This window comes from Musca vetustissima, unplaced genomic scaffold (genome assembly GCF_032173495.1).
Source record: "Musca vetustissima isolate MV318-11 ecotype Yass unplaced genomic scaffold, APGP_CSIRO_Mvet_v1 utg14208, whole genome shotgun sequence".
NCBI lineage: Eukaryota > Metazoa > Arthropoda > Insecta > Diptera > Muscidae > Musca > Musca vetustissima.
Window position 1 is genome coordinate 78,518 of NW_026882685.1, and position 19,559 is coordinate 98,076.

General features: G+C 34.4%; 1 protein-coding gene across 1 annotated transcript in view; it reads left to right on the forward strand.

Moving 5' to 3' along the window:
- Positions 1-2,259: 2,259 nt before the first annotated feature.
- The window catches only part of LOC133329286 (uncharacterized), a 44,333-nt gene continuing 27,033 nt past the window's right edge, over positions 2,260-19,559 (forward strand). Inside the window, exons 1-3 of the mRNA XM_061537775.1 lie at positions 2,260-2,351; positions 2,408-3,022; positions 6,083-6,324. Coding sequence (XP_061393759.1) covers positions 2,260-2,351; positions 2,408-3,022; positions 6,083-6,324 — 949 coding nt within the window. The remainder of the gene's footprint in view (positions 2,352-2,407; positions 3,023-6,082; positions 6,325-19,559) is intronic.

Consider the following 19,559-nt stretch of genomic DNA (forward strand, 5'->3'; position numbering starts at 1 on the left):
GATTTTCTTCAGAAATACTTGGTTTATTATCACAAAGCCGAAATTACCCAAAAATTACACATTCCAGAACTTTATTTCATCTATTGACAACCATTTTTATAAAAAAAATCTAAATTTTTAGTCAATTTTGTTTAAGATGGTAAAAGTCGGAAATCGATTTTGAACAGGTTTGACAACATCGAAAGATCGAAAAGTCGACTTTTTAGTCAATGGCAAAAATCGAAAACTCTAAAAATCGACTTTTGCGATCGACTACGTATCCCTAGTAGACTCGGATCAACTGTGAAACTTGAGAAATACAGCTTCGAGGTAGTCAATGATTTTATATACCTTAGTACCGCCATAAACAAAACGAATGACATCAGTTTTGAAATTCGGAGAAGGAAAGTGATGGCCAACCGATGCTACTATGGTCTGAGCAAACAACTTAAAAGCAAGGCCACCTCCCGCCAGACCAAACTCACACTCTACAAGACGCTGTCACTACCCGTGCTGTTATATGGATCTGAAGCATTGGTACTTACGCAAGAAGATGAGACAGCTCTTGGAGTGCTTGAGAGAACAATTCTCCGATAGATCTATGGGCCGACGGTGAATATCGCCGTTGAATGAACCATGAATTGTACCAGCTATTCTCGAACATCGACATTGTTAGACTATTGAGCTGCAGCTACTACGTTGCCTAGGTCATGTTGTGAGAATGGTTGAAGATGCCACAGCCCAGAAGGCATATAAAAGCAACCACGTAGAAGGGGAAGGCCACGAATACGATGGAGAGATCAAGTCGAAGACAACATTGCCGAAAATGATCTTTCCAATTGGAAAAACTGCGCAAAAGACCGACGCGCCTGGAAATCTTTTCTAAGCTCGGCTTATGAAACGAAAGTTCTGTCACAAGCCAGCTAAGTAAGATCCAAGCGTGGATTTATTATAAAATATTGTTTTCAATTCGGACTCTCTGTGGATTTATAAAAAAATATATATTTTTTTTTCAAGTTTGATCCAACAGTGGATTCATTAAAAATATTTTTTCAATTTGATCTCAGCTTTGACTTATTAAAAAATATTTTTTCTGTATTGATTTTTTCTATATTGATTGATTGTGTTTGGCGAAGCATTGATTTATAGAAAAATATTTTTCCAGATTTTTTTCATGTTTGATCAAAATGTGGATTTATAAAAAAAATATTTTTTCAGGATTGATCCCATAATGTATTTTTAAAATAAATATTTTTTTATAGTTTGATTTAAGCTTGGATTTATTAAAAAAAAAAATTCCTAATAGATCCATCCTGAGATTTATTAAAAATTTTCCTTCCGGATTGATCCAAGCTTGGATTTATTAAAAAATGTTTTTTTTTCAATTTTGATCCAAACGTGGATTTATTTAAAAATATTTTTTCCGAATTGATCCAAGCGTGGATTTATTAAAAAATATTTTTTTCCGAGTTGATCCAAGCGTGGATTTATTAAAAAATATTTTTTTCCGAATTGATCCAAGCGTGGATTTATTAAAAAATATTTTTTTCCGAATTGATCCAAGCGTGGATTTATTAAAAAATATTTTTTTCCGAATTGATCCAAGCGTGGATTTATTAAAAAATATTTTTTTCCGAATTGATCCAAGCGTGGATTTATTAAAAAATATTTTTTTTCCGAATTGATCCAAGCGTGGATTTATTAAAAAATATTTTTTTCCGAATTGATCCAAGCGTGGATTTATTAAAAAATATTTTTTTCCGAATTGATCCAAGCGTGGATTTATTAAAAAATATTTTTTTCCGAATTGATCCAAGCGTGGATTTATTAAAAAATATTTTTTTCCGAATTGATCCAAGCGTGGATTTATTAAAAAATATTTTTTTCCGAATTGATCCAAGCGTGGATTTATTAAAAAATATTTTTTTCCGAATTGATCCAAGCGTGGATTTATTAAAAAATATTTTTTTCCGAATTGATCCAAGCGTGGATTTATTAAAAAATATTTTTTCCGAATTGATCCATGACAGTGTTGGCGTTTTCAAACAAACATACGTCATCATTATTTCTTTCAATAAATAAATAAATATTTATTTGTGGTTTGCCAGCGTACAAGAGCTATTAGCGGGAGTATCTCAACAATAGCATTAGTAATTATAGTTTGAGCGTGAAAACAAAGCGAATCCGATATGAGTCAATATGAGATGAAATTTGTTTATTTTTCTCTTTCAGACGACTACGGACAGACTACAGAATAACTCAGTTGCACTACCACTGATAATGACGACGGTATTTCAAGGCAGACTATCGGAGAATCTAAAATTTGGACATATTTTGGAAATTGTGGGTGAGGCAGAAGAGAACGGTTATTGGTAAGTAAAATCGATTGATATTCAATAAAAAAAATTAAAATTTCTTTGCTCCCCAGGTTCTCCATATCTTTAGCATCAGATAAATTCAACGAATGCGATGATGCGGTTCACATCGGTTTGCGTATGTCCGTATATCTGCAGGAGGATTTGATTGTATTCAAACAACGTCTACATGGTGAATGGAAGACATTGGGCAGCGAAGAATTCCTCGGTCGTATATTTCTCAAACAATTTCAAATAAATATGGCCCTGGACGAAAAGAAAATTTATATTTCAATAAATGATCGAAAATTAACATTTCTTCGATTTGTACCGCTGCCCAAAGATCTAAATACCATATCAATAACGGGAGATGTGAAATCTTTAAAGAAAATTGATCATCGTTCGTATTTTCCCAGCTTATGGCCACCTATAAATCTGACAGAAAATCATTTGGAATTTAGTAATGATTTACCGAATAGCTATCAACCGGGTCAGGTTATGGTCGTAACCATGAGTATATTTGGCAAACCCAATGGTCGTTTCCATATGCACTTTTGTAATATCTACAATTGGAAACGTCAGGAGGTACACATCAGTGTACGTTTTGATAGTCGGAAAATTGTGCGAACTTCTAAGCTGCCGGTACAGGATTATATGGATACATCTGAAGAGAATTTCGAGAAATTAATGTGAGTATTCCAAATATAAAAAATAAAATAAACAGGTGAAAAAGTGTTAAGTTCGGCCGGGCCAAACTTTGTATACCCTCCACCATATATATACTGACAGGTACTTGAAATGAAAATATAGGGAAAATACCAAAAAGTGGACCTATACCGACATTTCTAGATTATGTAAATGATAATACAAATTTCAGATATGTTTAATGGATAATTATACCCTCAGCCTTATGGCTAATGAGGGTATATACACTTTGACACGGTGAAAATGTGCCCTAATCGAAATATAGGTTCTAGACGCCATGTTTCTTTGGACCAAATTTGTTTCAGAAAATTTTGATTTCATCCAAACTTTTCCCATCTTATTATTTCTTCCAAACATAGTTGAAGTTCGAAGATGCGGATTATCGGTCCACTCCTTGTAGTACCTCCCACACAGGGGCTAGGCCTAAATGCGGGTTATAGTTCATATGTAGTTCATTATCGAACATTACGTTCTAGTTTTTTATCTCGATATCCTCCGCAGGTGAAATGATTACATCATTGTATTAGAAGCAAACCCAAAACGCGGAACAAATTAGATAACTATTTTAATATAAACCAATAAGGAAAGTAGTAAATTCGGACTGGGCCGACTATATGATACCCTTCACCACTTTGGGTATATTGTACGTATGTATCCTTACAGTTGCATGTCAATGTTCCCTCGCAGGAACATACTCATGTCTTTCTGCAACCTATGCTAAATTTGATTTCATTCGGACATATTTAGAGTCGTCTGCGTACCATGAGACAAATTTATGGAAAACGATGTGTAGCAAAATTGATAAACGATATTCGGTAGGTCGCACTGTTTAAAATTTACATCTGCACCAATCCAACACAACGCAATAACGTCATTAAAGGACCCCCTCTGGCTACGTCGTTAGGAGCTATATCTAAAATTGATCCGATATTCACGAAACTTAACATACATCGTTCTAGACTTCATTCAGTACGCTATGCCAAATTTCATGCAAATCGAAGGACCTTTGTGCACTATTTACCTAAAATCGGACGAAAATATATATGGGCCCCCTCTGGCTTCATCGTTGGGAGCTATTTCTAAAACGGAACCGATTTTCACGAATCTTAACACTCGTCGTTCTAGACTTAATTCAGTACGTTATGCCAAATTTCGTGCAAATCGAACTTTGGTGCACTATTTACCTAAAATCGGATGAAAATATATATGGGAGCTATATCTAAATTTAAACCGATATTCACGAAATTTAACACACATTGTTCTACACTTACTTCAGTACGTTATGCCAAATTTCGTGCAAATCGAAGGATATATAGGCACTTTGGTGCACCATTTTCCTAAAATCGGTCGAAAATGTAAATGGGAGCTATATCTAAATCTGAACCGATTTTCACAAAATTTAGCACACCTCGTTCTAGTCTTAATTCAGTACGTTATGCTAAGTTTCGTGCAAATCGAAGGCTATATATAGGGACTTTGGTGCACTATTTACCTAAAATCGGACCAAAATATATATGGGAGCTATATCTAAATCTGAACCGATTTTCACAAAATTTAGCACACCTCGTTCTAGTCTTAATTCAGTACGTTATGCTAAGTTTCGTGCAAATCGAAGGATATATAGGCACTTTGGTGCACTATTTATCTAAAATCGGACGAAATTATATGGGAGCTATATCTAAATCTGAACCGATTTTCACAAAATTTAGCACACATAGTTCTAGTCTTAATTCAGTACGTTATGCCAAATTTCGTGCAAATCGAAGGATATATGGGGACTTTGGTGCACCATTTACATAAAATCGGACGAAAATATATATGGTAGCTATATCTAAATCTGAACCGATTTTTTCCCAATTTCAATAGGGTTCGTCCTTTGGCCAAATAAATGAGTTGTGCCAAATTTCAACCAATTCGAATCAAAAATGCGACCTGTACTTTGTTTACAATTTAACAAGGACAGACAGACGGACGGACGGACATGCATAAATCGACTTAAAAAGTGATTCCATGCATATTCTCAAAAGGAACCATGTGTCTATCTCCTTTCATTTTGCCTGTTACAAACATATGCACAAAGACATAATGCCCTGTACCACAGTGGGGAGATTTGTTACCATATGCGACTACAAAACACCAAATTGCACCCTAAAATAGCGAAAATTGGGTTACCCTTATATGGGTCTATCCGAAAAAATGGACCTAGATTTATAATTTTTTGTGGGGAGATTTGGTACCTATTAAGAACTCAAAATACTAAATTACAGCCAATTCAAAACCCCCAAAATACTGAAAATTGGGAGGTATCGTTATATAAGGGCTACCAGAAAAAGTGGACCTATATTCATAATTTTTTGTGGACATTTAGTACCCAATAGAAATACAATGTACCAAATTTCAGTGAATTCGGCTGTAAAACGCGCTCAAAACCCGCAAAATACCGAAAATTGGGGTGTACCGTTATATGGGAGCTATGCCTAAACGTGAACCTATAAATTTATTCAGGTGTAGATTTATTAAAAAAATATTGTTTCAAAATTTATCCAAGCGTAGATCTATTAAAATTTGATATTAACATTTATCCAGGCGTAGATTTATTATAAAATATTTTTTTTCCAAATTTATCCAGGCATTGATTTATTAATTTTTTTTTCAAAATTTATCAAGGTGTAGATTTTTTAAAAAATAAATATTTTATAAAAAAAAGTATAGATTTATTATCAAATAAAAAAATAGATTTATTAAAATATATTTCTTCGAAATTTATCCAGCCGTTTTTTCAACAACATTCGACATTGTTTATTTTATTGTTTTTACAATAACAAAAGAAAATTAAACAATATCGAATGTTGTTAAAAAATATTTGTTCAAACTACTTTTTTAAAATATTTTCTAATGAATATCCAAACGCGAATTTATATAAAAAATATTTTTCCAGATTTATTCCAAATATACGCTTAGATAATAACTTGTTTTAAAGAATTATCAAAGCGTGATTTTTTACATAAATATATTTGTTAATATATATCCTTTTTCTTTTCCAGTTTTGGCATCGAGGAAATCCACGGGGACTTTCCCTTTGATCGTTTCCCCGTTACCTGTAAATTTGCCTTTGGCTTCACCGCCGAAAAAATACTAGTAGCCAAAGATGGTCGTTTCCTATTCGATTTCAATTTTAGAACACTGAATGTTTTGTCGGAACTTTCAGGTTTAAAGATTTTATGTCTACAGGGAATGTCAGTTCACGTTAAGGCAATAGATCATCTTCAGATGGAAGATCCACAATGTAAAGGATTTGAATATTACTCACAATAAAAATAATACACGATTTTTACTAGAATTTGAAAAAAGTTTGAAATATTTCATTTTGAGATGAATCGTTATAAAATGCGGAAATAATTCATAGACACTACACACACAATGCTATGTGGCCACATTGATGATTGACACTTTATTTAGTATTGACACAAACCGGTTATAACAAGGTGTGTAGCTATTAACACAACCAACAGGGTGACATTGTGTAGAAACATATTGATGAAAGTATGTAGTGTACAGTACAAAGCAAATAAAATACGGTGGCGTTTGGGTTGTCCAAGTGACGGCGTTGAAAAATAGTACTGCTGATACAAGAGATATTTTAAAGGAATTTTTTTTCAAGGACCTGGCAAAGATAATTGTATCTTTGAATTTTAACGATTTTTAGCGATATTTTTAAAGGATAGTATGGATTTTAAGGGATCTTTTTTCAAAGACCTACAGAGCTATAGGCGATTTGTAAATAATATTTTGTCAAAGACCCACAGATTTATAGGCGTGGATTTTTTAGGAATATTTTGTCAAAGACCCACAGATCTATAGGCGTGGATTTTTAAAGACACACAAAGCTATTTGGTGTATTTTTCTACCGAATCGGCTATAATGTGGCTTTTCAAAGTTGTAGTGGGTAAAAAACTGAAAATGTTCGGATTATTCTGAAAAGGTCCAGCCCAATTTAAAATTTTTAATAGTAAAATTTAATTTTGGATTTCGTCTTCGTCTAAAATTTTCCTTATATGTCCACGTTTTCCACTACCCCATTTCCAATATTTTGAAAGTTTTTTTTATCGTTATTTCCAACAAAAGAGACTTTAACTTCGCATTCCGGGTATTTGGAAAGTACTCAAGGTTTTTGCATAATATTTTCAATATACAGATCCATGTTTTGACATAGCCCCCATATATAGGTCCCATCCTATTTTCGCTACTTAATACTACTTTTTATAACCAAAGTGGCTGTAATTTACCATTCAGAAGTTTTGGAGGATGAAAATTATCTTTGCAATAATAATACGAGGTGGATACATATAAAGCTTCCGCCGCATTTTTCAACCGAAATGGCTGTAATTTGCCATTCCAGATTTTTTAAGGATAAAAAACATAAAATTTTTGCAATGCGCGAAAAGGATGATAATCGCTTGGTAGCAAGTCCGGACTGTATGGCGGGTGCATTAAAACTTCCCAACCAAGTTCCCGAAGTTTCTGACGCGACACTGTGGATGTGTGTAGCCTAGCGTTGTTCTGGTGGTAAACGACACCTATCCTGTTGGCCAATTCTGGTCAATTGCTATCTTCAAACGGCCAGTTGTTGACAGTAGTGATCAGAATTTAGCGTTTGACCATATGGAAGGTAGTCATAATAAATAATTCCCTTCCAATCCCACCAAATGCATAGCAGAACCTTATAACCGTTTGAAGTGCTTCACCGCTCTTTGACCACGTTTTCGCACAGGGTTATCGTATGATATCCATTTCTCATCTCCAGTCCGCATCCGCTTAAGAATTGGGTTTATCTCCGGGTCTATATTCCGTTTGGCCAAGGCTTCGCAGATGGAAATTCGATACATCCTATTTTGTTCTGTTAATTGGTGTGGCACCAAAACTTCGAGCTTCTTTTTGAATCCAGCTTTGTGTAAATGGTTTAAAACAGTATTATGGGCGATTTTTAGCTCCTGTGCGATGTTACGACTGCTAAAATGCCAGCGAACTCCGATAATTTCTCCGATTGTATCGACATTTTCGACAACCTAATATTTATCGATTGGGTCCATATAAATCGAAAATGTTCATCTAGGTCCTTGTGTCTATATAAATGTCTCGCCGCATATTCGATATTTGGCCATATTTTCCGAGCGAAGGTACTGTAATTTTTCATTCCGGGTTCTTTATAGGTTGAATAAAATTTTTAAAAAATTGTAACGATATGGGTCCATATAAATTTCCCGCCACTTATTCGCTATACATTTTCATTATAGGAATATATTTAGACATAGCCACTATATAAAGGTGCTGCCCAAATGTAGATATTTTTATGATCAAAAAAACCTTTTCCCACCGAAGTTGCTGTAATTTGCTCCATCGGGTTCTTGGTGGAAGAAAAATATCTTTGCTAAGTGTTTTCGATATGAGTAAATATAAAGGCCAGCCGCTTTCCGTCAAAATGGCTCAAATTTTGGATTCCGAGATTTTGGGGGATGGTAAAAAACAAAAAAATTGCAATATAGGTCCATGTTTTGACATAGGCCCAATAATTTCGATATTTTAAAAGTTTTTGTCCCACTTCTCCACTGAAGTGTCTATAATTTCGCATTGCGTGGATTTTTTGAAGAATTTACAAAGCGTGGATCATTAAAAAATTTTGTTTTGCTTAATTCATAGATTTTTTTTAAAATATATTTTAATGAATTTACAAAGCGTGGATTTTTTATCAGTATTGACCACAGTTTCGTGGTAGCCTTCAAATAACGATACACTCCATTATTCGGGTTTGTGGGGATTGTTGGACGTGTTTTTCAAACGAATGTGAAGATTTTTTTCGGCGTGCTCTGTTGTAAAGTTTTTGGACCTCTTTTCCATTGTTCTGAATCTCCCCTGTCATACAGGGTTTTTCAAAGTCTGATCTCCTTTCTCGAAGAGGACAATTTTCTTCGAAAGACTTTACAATTACTTCTGTTAATTTATTGCCGTTCCTGTCTATATCATTCGTGTCTAGGCACTCATAATTTGGTTGCCCTAAACTCAACTTGACTAGTCTCCCAAACTTTGTCCTGTTAGTTTTGGACTTGTTTCGAAAGTATATGGGTTTCGGCGGTGGACGTAGGATTTTGAACATAATATATTTGTAGTCAGAAAAGGAGTAATCTTCTGAGACTTTCCATTCCTAGACCGCATCTATTAAGTTTGCTGAACGTATTGTTATATCTAAGACCTCCTCTCTAATTCTGTTAATAAATGTAGGTTTATTGCCTATGTTAAGGGTTATTAGATCGTTAGTATTCAAATAATCAAGATGGGCCGGGCCCCTTTTGTTAGTATTTGTACTACCCCACGTAATATGATGTGAGTTAGCATCACTACCAATTAGTACTTTGTTACCTGTGCTTCACCAGTCGCTGCAGCTCCGCCGTTGGTGGTGGTATCGGCGAGTCGAACGGGAGATATACTGAAACCTGGTAAATTTTACCACTCCCCTGCTTCAGTACAGTGGCGTCCGATGTTGACAACTCTGGGGAGAAGAGAAAGCATAAATTTTTGTGACATATTATACAGGTTCTCGGGCGAGAACCCGTTAAAGAGTTGGTAATTTATATGGCTTAATCCAGAGATCCTGTTTTTAATTGTCCAAGGTTCCTGGATCAGTCCGAAGTGTATTTTACCTTTTATTATTTCTTCCATCAGAACCAGGGTTGCCGTCTCGCTCCGATAGAGGTTAACCTGTAACCTCCAGTAACCGGTTTTCTTGGGGGTCCGTGATCTTCTCCTCGACTCCCTCCTCTTTGTTGCTGGGTATTTTCACCTCGCTGTAGTCCTTTGGCTTCATCGTTTCCAATCCTTGCCTTCCCGATTTTGAAGTACATGGCGTTGGACACATAGTGTGCCTTGTCTTGGTCTTAGCCAGCCTTGCCATTGAAGACCTTTCCAAGCCTAACACAAGGAGAGTCCTTTCCTCGTTCTCCTCCCTGTGGAAGACTTCCCATTTCTTCATATGCTGTGTCTTTTTCTGTAGGCTGAAGACCTCGAGCATGCGCACCGTGTCGAAATTGCTGCCCCAACCTCTGACAAAGACTGCTGCCTTTTGTAGTTGAGGAATGTCTTTGTTCGTCATCAGCTTGAGTTTCATTCTTCCATCTATGGGCCCAATGCTTGCCACTACCTTTCAGGGATTCTATTCTTTTCAAATTCCAGCATTAGATAGTCCTCTTTGAAAGTGCAGCTATCCAAGTCAATAGAGTCCTGTCCTTGTCGTAGGTACTCCATTATCATACTGTTGACAGCATTTAACACTTCCTAATGGGTCTCCTTCTTTAGCTTACCGGACGCGCTATTCCCGTCGATCTGTGCATAGCAGAGCTCGTCTCGATAGCGTTTCCTAAACAAGTTATTCGTAGAATATTTTCCCATATACGTCCATGCACCTACATAGCCCACATACAAAGGTCCTACGGTATTTTCGGAATATTCAAAGTCTTAACATAAACTTTCCAATCTGAGTATCTGACTGTTTGGCATTTCGTTTTTTCCTCCCAGCAATTTACCATGGCATAGGCCCCTTTAAAAAATCGATTTTAGGTCCACTACAGGTTCATAATGTCCACTTAATGGTGACTTCAACCCGATCGAACTTATAAGCATTTTTTACTTCTTTCAAGTATCCCATAGACCTGGTCTTTGGAGGATAATTTTTTACGGCAAATACACCATCCCACGTATTCAAATATTGTATGTAAACTTTTGCTCTTTAGTGTAGTATGAAAAAATACAATAAATTGATTTGTTTATGAAAATCTGCTTGAAGATCCCATCTTCTCTAACAGTTGTGAATGATTCATGTTTGTGGGACAAAGAATCGGATTTTAGGAAAAATCAACCCCAAATTATTTTTCGGCATCGGATTGGTGGTTAACAGAAAAAACGACGAAAATAAATTAACCCTTTCTTTGCCACAGAATTTGCATATTGAGTACTTTTTGTTGTAGTTTTTTCAGCTAAATTTGGGACATTCATTGGTTCCAACAACAAATAGATCACATACAACAATACCAACAACAACAAAAAATAATAACAACAACATCAACAACGTGATAAAGTTGAAAATGTTTTTGGAATGAGAAGAAATCAACTCCAGGTCCTCCATAGACAGACAGACAGCATGACAAACAAATCGTGTCAAAATAAAATAAAAGCAATAACAACAACTACAAAAAATCTACAACTCATAAAAACCGGAATCAAACCAAATAAATGAAAATACCAACAACAACGATATATTACCAACACGAATAAAATGCAGTTAACAAAAAAATCTGACTGAAAAACCGGGCAAACATACCTTCATATCGAAGACCAACAACAACAACTACGCCAGTCCAACATACAATGTTGTAAAACGTTCCAAAAACAGCAAAAAATAATATGGGGAGTGTAACTCCAACATTCGGACAAACATACATACAACATACAGAGTAAGGCAAACCGACAACCCACCGACCGAACCTCCGACCAACAAACGTTGGGAGAAAGACCCATTGAAAACAACAACAAATACCGGTGAACGTTGGCGTGGAGTGAGAGCTACTCCGAATTGGAGGCTGTTGTGCTGGCGGCTCGGGCAGCCAGTAATACGGTGAACACAACTACACTCATACACACACTGACACACAATCTTCGCACGAACTCAGATAGTTGTGTGGTGTGCCTCACACCAAAAAATGTACCCCCCAAAAAAAGTTATACACAAAAAACTACTTTACATGTTGTGCTGGCTTGCTGGCTGTCCGTCTGTCTGTCTTTGCTGTTTGATGTTGTGCTGTTTGGCATTGTTGTTGTAGTTGCTGTTGTTGTTTCGTGATACAACAACAACAACCACCACAAGACGAATAATGACAATTCATGCAAACCGACAACGCGAAAGGGTTGCCCATGCCACACGATAATGAAACAACCAAAAATCTCACCGGGAGAGCATCGTGAGAGAGAGAGAGTATGCCAACCAAAAATTGAATATTTTTTTCCGTTGTATAAAAAATATAAACACTGTTAGGGTTGTCCATTCAGAATTTATTTTTAAATCGTGTAAAGTAATGCCATGTTCCAACGGGCATTCGAACAACGTAGTTCGCTCTCAGAATTACGTACATTAATTAACGCGATTATACAACACGATTCTTAATTCATGTCATCAGAGTTTATTTTTCAAACTTTTTGTTTCTTGTTTTACACCAAAATCCTACCATATTTGCATGAAGCACATATTGATCTAAATAGAAAAAATAATTCTCTTTCTCCTGACTATAGTATGAACCCATATCTATTAACTTTTAATTCATGTTTTCCATTTTTTCAAATGTCACATATAAAAAATTGTTGTAAAAATTGTTTCTTGTTTTGTACGCTAATTAGAACAAAAGGGAAAAAATGCATATTGCATTATGTAGACAACTAAATTTAGATCCTTCTGCATAGAATTTGCATAGACAATTTTTTACTTTTCATTCATCATTTTCAATTTGACTGAAAAAGTTTGAAAATTTTATAAATATTTTCAAGCTGTCAAAATTAATTTATTTTCAAATTGAACAACGTACAAAAGTAGGTGTTCGCTCAGAAAATTTTGTATGGGGAACTAAGTAATTACTTCATAATTAAGGGTCGAACAACGAACGAGAGAGCGAACAACGCTCGTTTGTACATGGCATAATATTGGAAAATTGTAGGTCATTTGAGTGAAAGTAGGGGAGACTGGGGCACCTTCGGCAATCGCTTTTTCGACACGAACCTCTCACCGTACATCACTAATTTCAATATATAGTTATCGAATATCGAAATAATTGTCACAAAGTTTGAAATTTCTAGCTAATAAACTTATTTAGATGCACGGGTTTTTGTATTTTTACAGATGTTTTTGTAATATTTGCATTTCGTAAGTATTTCGTATATAAAACTTTTCAAATTTTAAGACAATACTTTTAACAAGTGGTTAATTACGATTGGTCTGTTCCAGTACTTTTTTAATAGTAAAGCTAGTAAAAGAGAAACATTTCAAAATCGCTCTCGGAGTACAAAATAATTTGAAAAGTTCGGGAACGGAAATCTAGTAAATATGCCAAAATTAGGTGACAATAATACTTCAAAATCAACATATCAGGCAATCAGAATTAAGCATTCCTGTTTACCACTTTTACTCGGCCAAATTTCTCGAGTAAAAAGTTTACAAAGAGAACTCAATTTTGTTTTGTGCTCTCTAAAATTTGATTCAATGTTTTACCAGTTTTGTGGGTTCAGGAATGGTTTTCGAGTAAAAAGTTGCAAAACTTGTAAAATTGGTAGAATCTTTTACAATGTTTTTACAAGACTGATAGAAAAAATAAAAAAAAATATAAACATGACATTCGGGGTAGATTCGGCATTTTAAAAGGGGGCACATTTGGCCATATACAGATAGTGCAATATTATTTCATTAAAATGTTTTTGAGTTTGTCTTTAAAAATTATCCTTTAATATGGTTCGAAATTACATATATTAGACTAAACGTGCTTGTATTGACGAAAATGCGATAGAAAAAACCTATTTCTGATGGTCTGTGGATTTCAACGTCTGCCGCTAGAAAATATAGCGGCATATAGATATATAGAGGATCTGAATTTCAACCAGACTGATAGCGATGATTATTACCAGGCTATGGTGCCGAATGTGCCCCATCAAATGCCGAAACTACCCCTGGTTGGGACACATTCGGCGAATTGGACTTTTTTTCAAAACTGTAAAAATTTGTAACTAATACTATTTATTATATCCTTTTGGTACTAGTTTTTATAATTAAGAGTCAGAGGACAGTAATCAGCCATAAAGTTTTTATATATGTTGAATAAGTACTGAGATATAGAGCTCTAAATAATAAGTGCCGAAGGTGCCCCAGTCTCCCCTATATTCAAACAATTGAAAAAGATGTTAAGTTCGGTCGGGTCTACCATGGGGTGGATATTCAAAATACCCTACTATCGTTCGGTTCTTTAACAATACCAAAAAGCTAATGACAATTTTTATACCGTTCACCACACTGTGGTACAGGGTATTATGTCTTTGAGCATATGTTTGTAACAGGCAAAAGGAATCGAGATAGACCCTTGGTTCCTTTTGAGAATATGCATGGAATCACTTTCTGAGTCGAGATATGCATGTCCGTCTGTTTATGTTAAATTGTAAACAAAGTACAGGTCGCATTTATGATCCGATTTGGATGAAATTAAATATAAAAGGTTCAACAAAGTCCTAATAAATTAATTCTAGAATGATGTATGTTAAGTCTCGTGAAAATCGGTTCAGATTTAAATATAGCTGTCATATACATTTTCATTCGAGTTAATGTACTGAATTGAGCCTAGAATGATGTATGTTAAGTTTGCAGAAAATCGGTCCAGATTTAAATATAGATCCCATATAATTTTTTCGTCCGATTTGAAATAAATGGTGCACCAAAGCTCCAACATATCTTTCGATTTGCACGAAATTTGGCATAGCTTAATGAATTGAGCCTAGAATGATGTGTGTTAAGTTTGGTGAAAATCGGTTCAGATTTAGACATACCTCCCATATATATGTTCGTATGATTTAATGTAAATGGCGCACCAAAGTCCTTATATACACATATTTCGATTTGCACGAAATTTGGCATAGAGTACTGAATTGAGTCTTGAATGATGTGTGTTAAGTTTCGTTAAAATCGGTTCAGATTTAGATATAAGTTTCATATATATTTTCATTCGATTTAATGTAAATGCCGCTCCAAAGTCCCTATTTTTCAATTTGAACGAAATGTTGCATATAAAAATGTGTGCTAAGTTTTCGGTATTTTGCAGATTTGCAGATTTACTGCAATTATTAACATCGCACAGAAATGATGAAAAATGGTGGACCTATGAAATTTGATTTTTGAAAAATTTCTATGTTAAAATTTGTAACTTTACACATATATAATTGAAGATTTAAAAGAGAAGAAAAATAATTTGCAAAATTTGGTTGTTTTTGGTGATTAAAGACAATTCCTTATTTTTTGAAATTCGCCTATTTTCGATCACACACTAAGTTTACAAAATAAGGAAGTTATTTACCGATTGGTTTTTTAATAATTCATACGATAGATATACACTCCTAGAGAAACATGTCAATTAAAAGTTTTTGAGTAATCGTGCCCGCCATGCGTAAAAACACTGCTTTGAGAAAAATGTGTTTAAAGTTTTAGAATCTCTCTTTCCGTCACTTGATGCTGATACAATAAATCGCCTATATAGTCAACAGTTCTTGAGATTTTCAGTTCAAATTTTGTAGGGACATTCTTGAATTAGTGTAGATTCGAAAAACTAAATAAAACTTTTTGGCACTGAGAAAGGGGGGTCCCCTTAAACCATTACCTCCCGAAAATCTACTTTATTTTTATGACAACAGAAATGTCTTGGTTTATTTGACCCACTGAATATTTTATAATCATTAGCAAAACAGCCCTCTCAATTATTTCGCCATATTCACTTCCCGATGTTTTGTAATGTTCGAATTTTAATAGTGGTCCATTGAACGATTTGAAAAACACTCACAAAATTTAAGGTCTCAGTACATAAATCATCTAAATATCATCCGGAACTTCGTGTAAAATATCATATCGATCAGCGTGAAATAAATACCCTCTAATGGTAGTCAGAATAGGTAGATCTCTGTAAATATAGACCTATGACACTCACATCCGAGTACAATTTAAAGGTCAATCACTCCTATAGTATATTTTATTAACTTCCAGGATCTATATCATTCAGGAATAAATATATTAGCCATAGAATACGATTTTTGTAATTTTTCACACAAAATGTTGTGTCCATTTGTCGCGCTCCATATTGACCGATTCCATGGTCAGCCCCCTCTGTGTAAAATTTCTTGATGTTCGGGTCATAATTGTAGTTTCGTACCATGGTACGATTTAAATAAGAAAAAAACTCATTAAAATATAATGTATCTTCACAAACTGGATTATAAAATCCTAATAAGTTGTGAACTGCAGTCCGGATTACCGAATAATCCTTTCTGAGTCGAGTTATGCATGTCTGTCTATGTTAAATTGTAAACAAAGTACAGGTCGCATTTATGATCCGATTTGGATGAAATTAAATATAAAAGGTTCAACAAAGTCCAACTAAATTAATTCTAGAATGATGTGTGTTAAGTCTCGTGAAAATCGGTTCAGATTTAAATACAGCTGCCATAAACATTTTCATCCGATTTAATGTAAATGGTGGACCAAAGTCCCTAAATATCATTCAATTTGCACAAAATTTGGCATAGTGTACTGAATTGAGCCTGGAATGATGTGTGTTAAGTTTCGTGAAAATCGGTCCAGATTTAGATATAGCTCCCATATATATTTCCTCCGATTTAATGTAAATAGTGCACCAAAGTCCCTATATATCTTTCGATTTACACGAAATCTGGCATAGTATCGTACCATGGTACGATTTAAATAAAAAAAACTCAAAAATATAATGTATCTTCACAAACTGGATTATAGAATGCTTAGTAAGTTGTGAATTGCAGTCCGGTTGACCGAATAATCCTCGAAGTTTGGATTATCGTGATTTCACTGTATAGAAATATCCTTCTTTCATTAAAAACTGCCACAGTTCAGCGCACAAAATAATTTAAAAATACTTTTTCGAAAAGTTTTACACGATATAAGAAATGTGATAGTCTGAATTTCTATAATGTCTACAGGATAATATTTTCTTTTGACCTTCGTAGTTAATTTAGTTAATTAGGGATCCATTTTTGAGAGAAAGGGCATGGGTGTACAACACCTATACACTGACGGCTAAATCCGCATTCTCTTTTTTTTATTTTTTTTTTGTTTTTTTTTATGATGTTCTGCGGAACATTGGTGTACATCATTCAATCGATATTTGCCTTACATATAATGGCTTATCAAAATCCGTTTCAGCAGCATCATCTCTGCTTTTCATATGTAGCAAAATTCGTTTACCTATCACCCTTCCCATTTTTTCTAATTAATTATTAAGATAAATGAGTACTTTCATTTGCATAAATACCTAAGCCCATAAAAAGTGTAACCCTTTTTCTTAGGGTGACACATTTTTTTTTCTTCGAAATTTCTCCTTGAGATCGACTTCCTCCTGAAAATGGTCAGAAATTCATTAATTTCTGTAACAAATTTTTTTTTCACTCAATATCGACAACCCTACGCCAAAGTAAATGGGCAGAGTCATACACACATACACTCTCCTCTCCACTTAATGGTTTGCTGGGTGATAACAACACAGCATATATGGCCAGAGAGAACACATTTTATGTGAGAGTCTGTCACACACAGTGTTGACGTAGTAGTGGTAGTAGTAACTTGGACTACTGTTCTTCTTCCTCCTTAAATTGAATGTGTGTTGTTGTTGTGTGTTTTTTTGTTGGTGGTGGATCGTCGTCTTTTGTGTGTTTCATTTGTTGCGCAGTGTTACGAGAGATTACAAAAACAATAACAACACCACGGTATATCTCACAGATACTCAATGTATGTTAGGGAGAGCAAGGCATTCAGTCACACATACACAAACAGCGAGAGAGTGTGGCAGAGAGTGAAAAACGACAAAAAATTCAATTACTCTTCAAAAAGATTTTTTTGTTGCTACTTCACTGACAGTTAAGTTTTTGCTATGCCGTGGTGAACATTATTGAATTAATTCGTAAGCGGACGGACACACAGACACAATCTGAATTAAGGAAAAAAGAAAAAACAAAGTGGAAACAAAAAAAAAAAAGAATGAAATAACCCTATCGACTACTACTGGCTGATGTGTTTCTTTTTTTCTGTGTAACAACAAGAAAGTCAAAAAAGAAAATACGCGGACGAAACAAAACAAATATTTTTTTCGGATAGAAATGAAATGAATTACAATTATTTTTGAAATGAATTGAAAAAAAAAATTAAGAGAAAAAGAAAACAAAAGGAAAGAAATAATACGAAAAATATTTTATGAATTACTGAAAACAAAAAAGATAAAATTTACCAAATTTAAATAGGAAACAAATATAACAAAAAATAGTTTAAAAAATATTTGAAAAAAAACATAAAATAAAAATATTCAAAAAATATTTTTTATTAAAAAATAAAAAAAATATTCACTGGTGTGAGAGTGTGTGTGCGTGTTTTTTCTCATACTTACAAAAAATCAAATCAAGTGTATATTTTTGGTGCGCGGCCATTTTTTGTCGATTCTGTTCGCTGCCTCCTCAACAATCGTTCGTTCATCCGTCGTCGCCTACTCCACCTCATACTCCTCCGCCACGTCCCTGCATCTCTTCTTCGCCTTGGTTTTTTTCGTTATTTTCTAAGTGCGAGTTTTTTAGTTTGCCTGGCATTGTCGCGTTCTTCTGCTACGGCTGCCGATATTTCGTGTTGTTGTGCTGAATTCGTGTGTGTGCGAGTCGTATTGGACGACAATAAGAAGAAGAAAAAATACGTACTTTTTTGTACCCAAAGAAGGAGGCACAAAAAACACTGTGGAAGAATAATAATAACAACAAACACAACAACAACACTGGCAACTACAACGAAAAAAAAAAACGTTTTTTGCAAGTGACGATGATTATTTTGTTTGCGGGATCATAAAAAATAGTGCACAAAAAGAAAAAAAGAAAGGCAATAAAAAAACGACCAGAAAAAGAGCGCAATTTAACTTTTTCATAAATAAAGAAAACAGCAAAATTTAGCAGAACGCAAAAAATTGTGCGTAAAATTCAAAAAGAAATTTTAAGATAAACGGTGCGTGAAATAACTTGAAAAAAAAAAAAAATAAAAAACCCCAAAATAATTCATAAAAGTAAAAACACACAGAAAAGCAAAAAATCAATAAACCCCTTTTTTGTTCGAAATTAAACACGAAAAGTTCAAGTACCTGCTGCTTGCCCCCACAACAACAACAACAGCAACTACAATAACAACATAATCATCATCATCAACATCTTCTTCATTGTAGTTGTTGTCGTCGTCATTAGAAACAACAACAACATCATCTTTGTCGTCGTCGTTGTTGTTCGTAATAATCTCAAAAAAAAAAATTCATACTTCTCTCCGCTCTCCCTCACCACTACTTGAGTGGAGCAGCCAGCCCCATATTTTGTGCAGTTAAATTTGAATCTCTTTTATGGGGAGAACAACAACAACGTAATTTATTTTGAGCCGACTTTTACTAATCGACAATCATCGCATTTATAACACGTGCTGCAGAACGGGGGAAGAAATCAATTTTGAACTCCCTCCCATCCACTCCCACATAGCAGAGAACAACAAAAAATAAGAAAAAGGTTTGTATAGAACACAACATAATTTTTAATTCTTTTATTTATTTTATTCAGAAAAATTAAAATATGAATTGACAAAAAAATTGAAAAAAATAATAAACAAAAAATAAAAAAAATAATGGACAAAAAAATTAA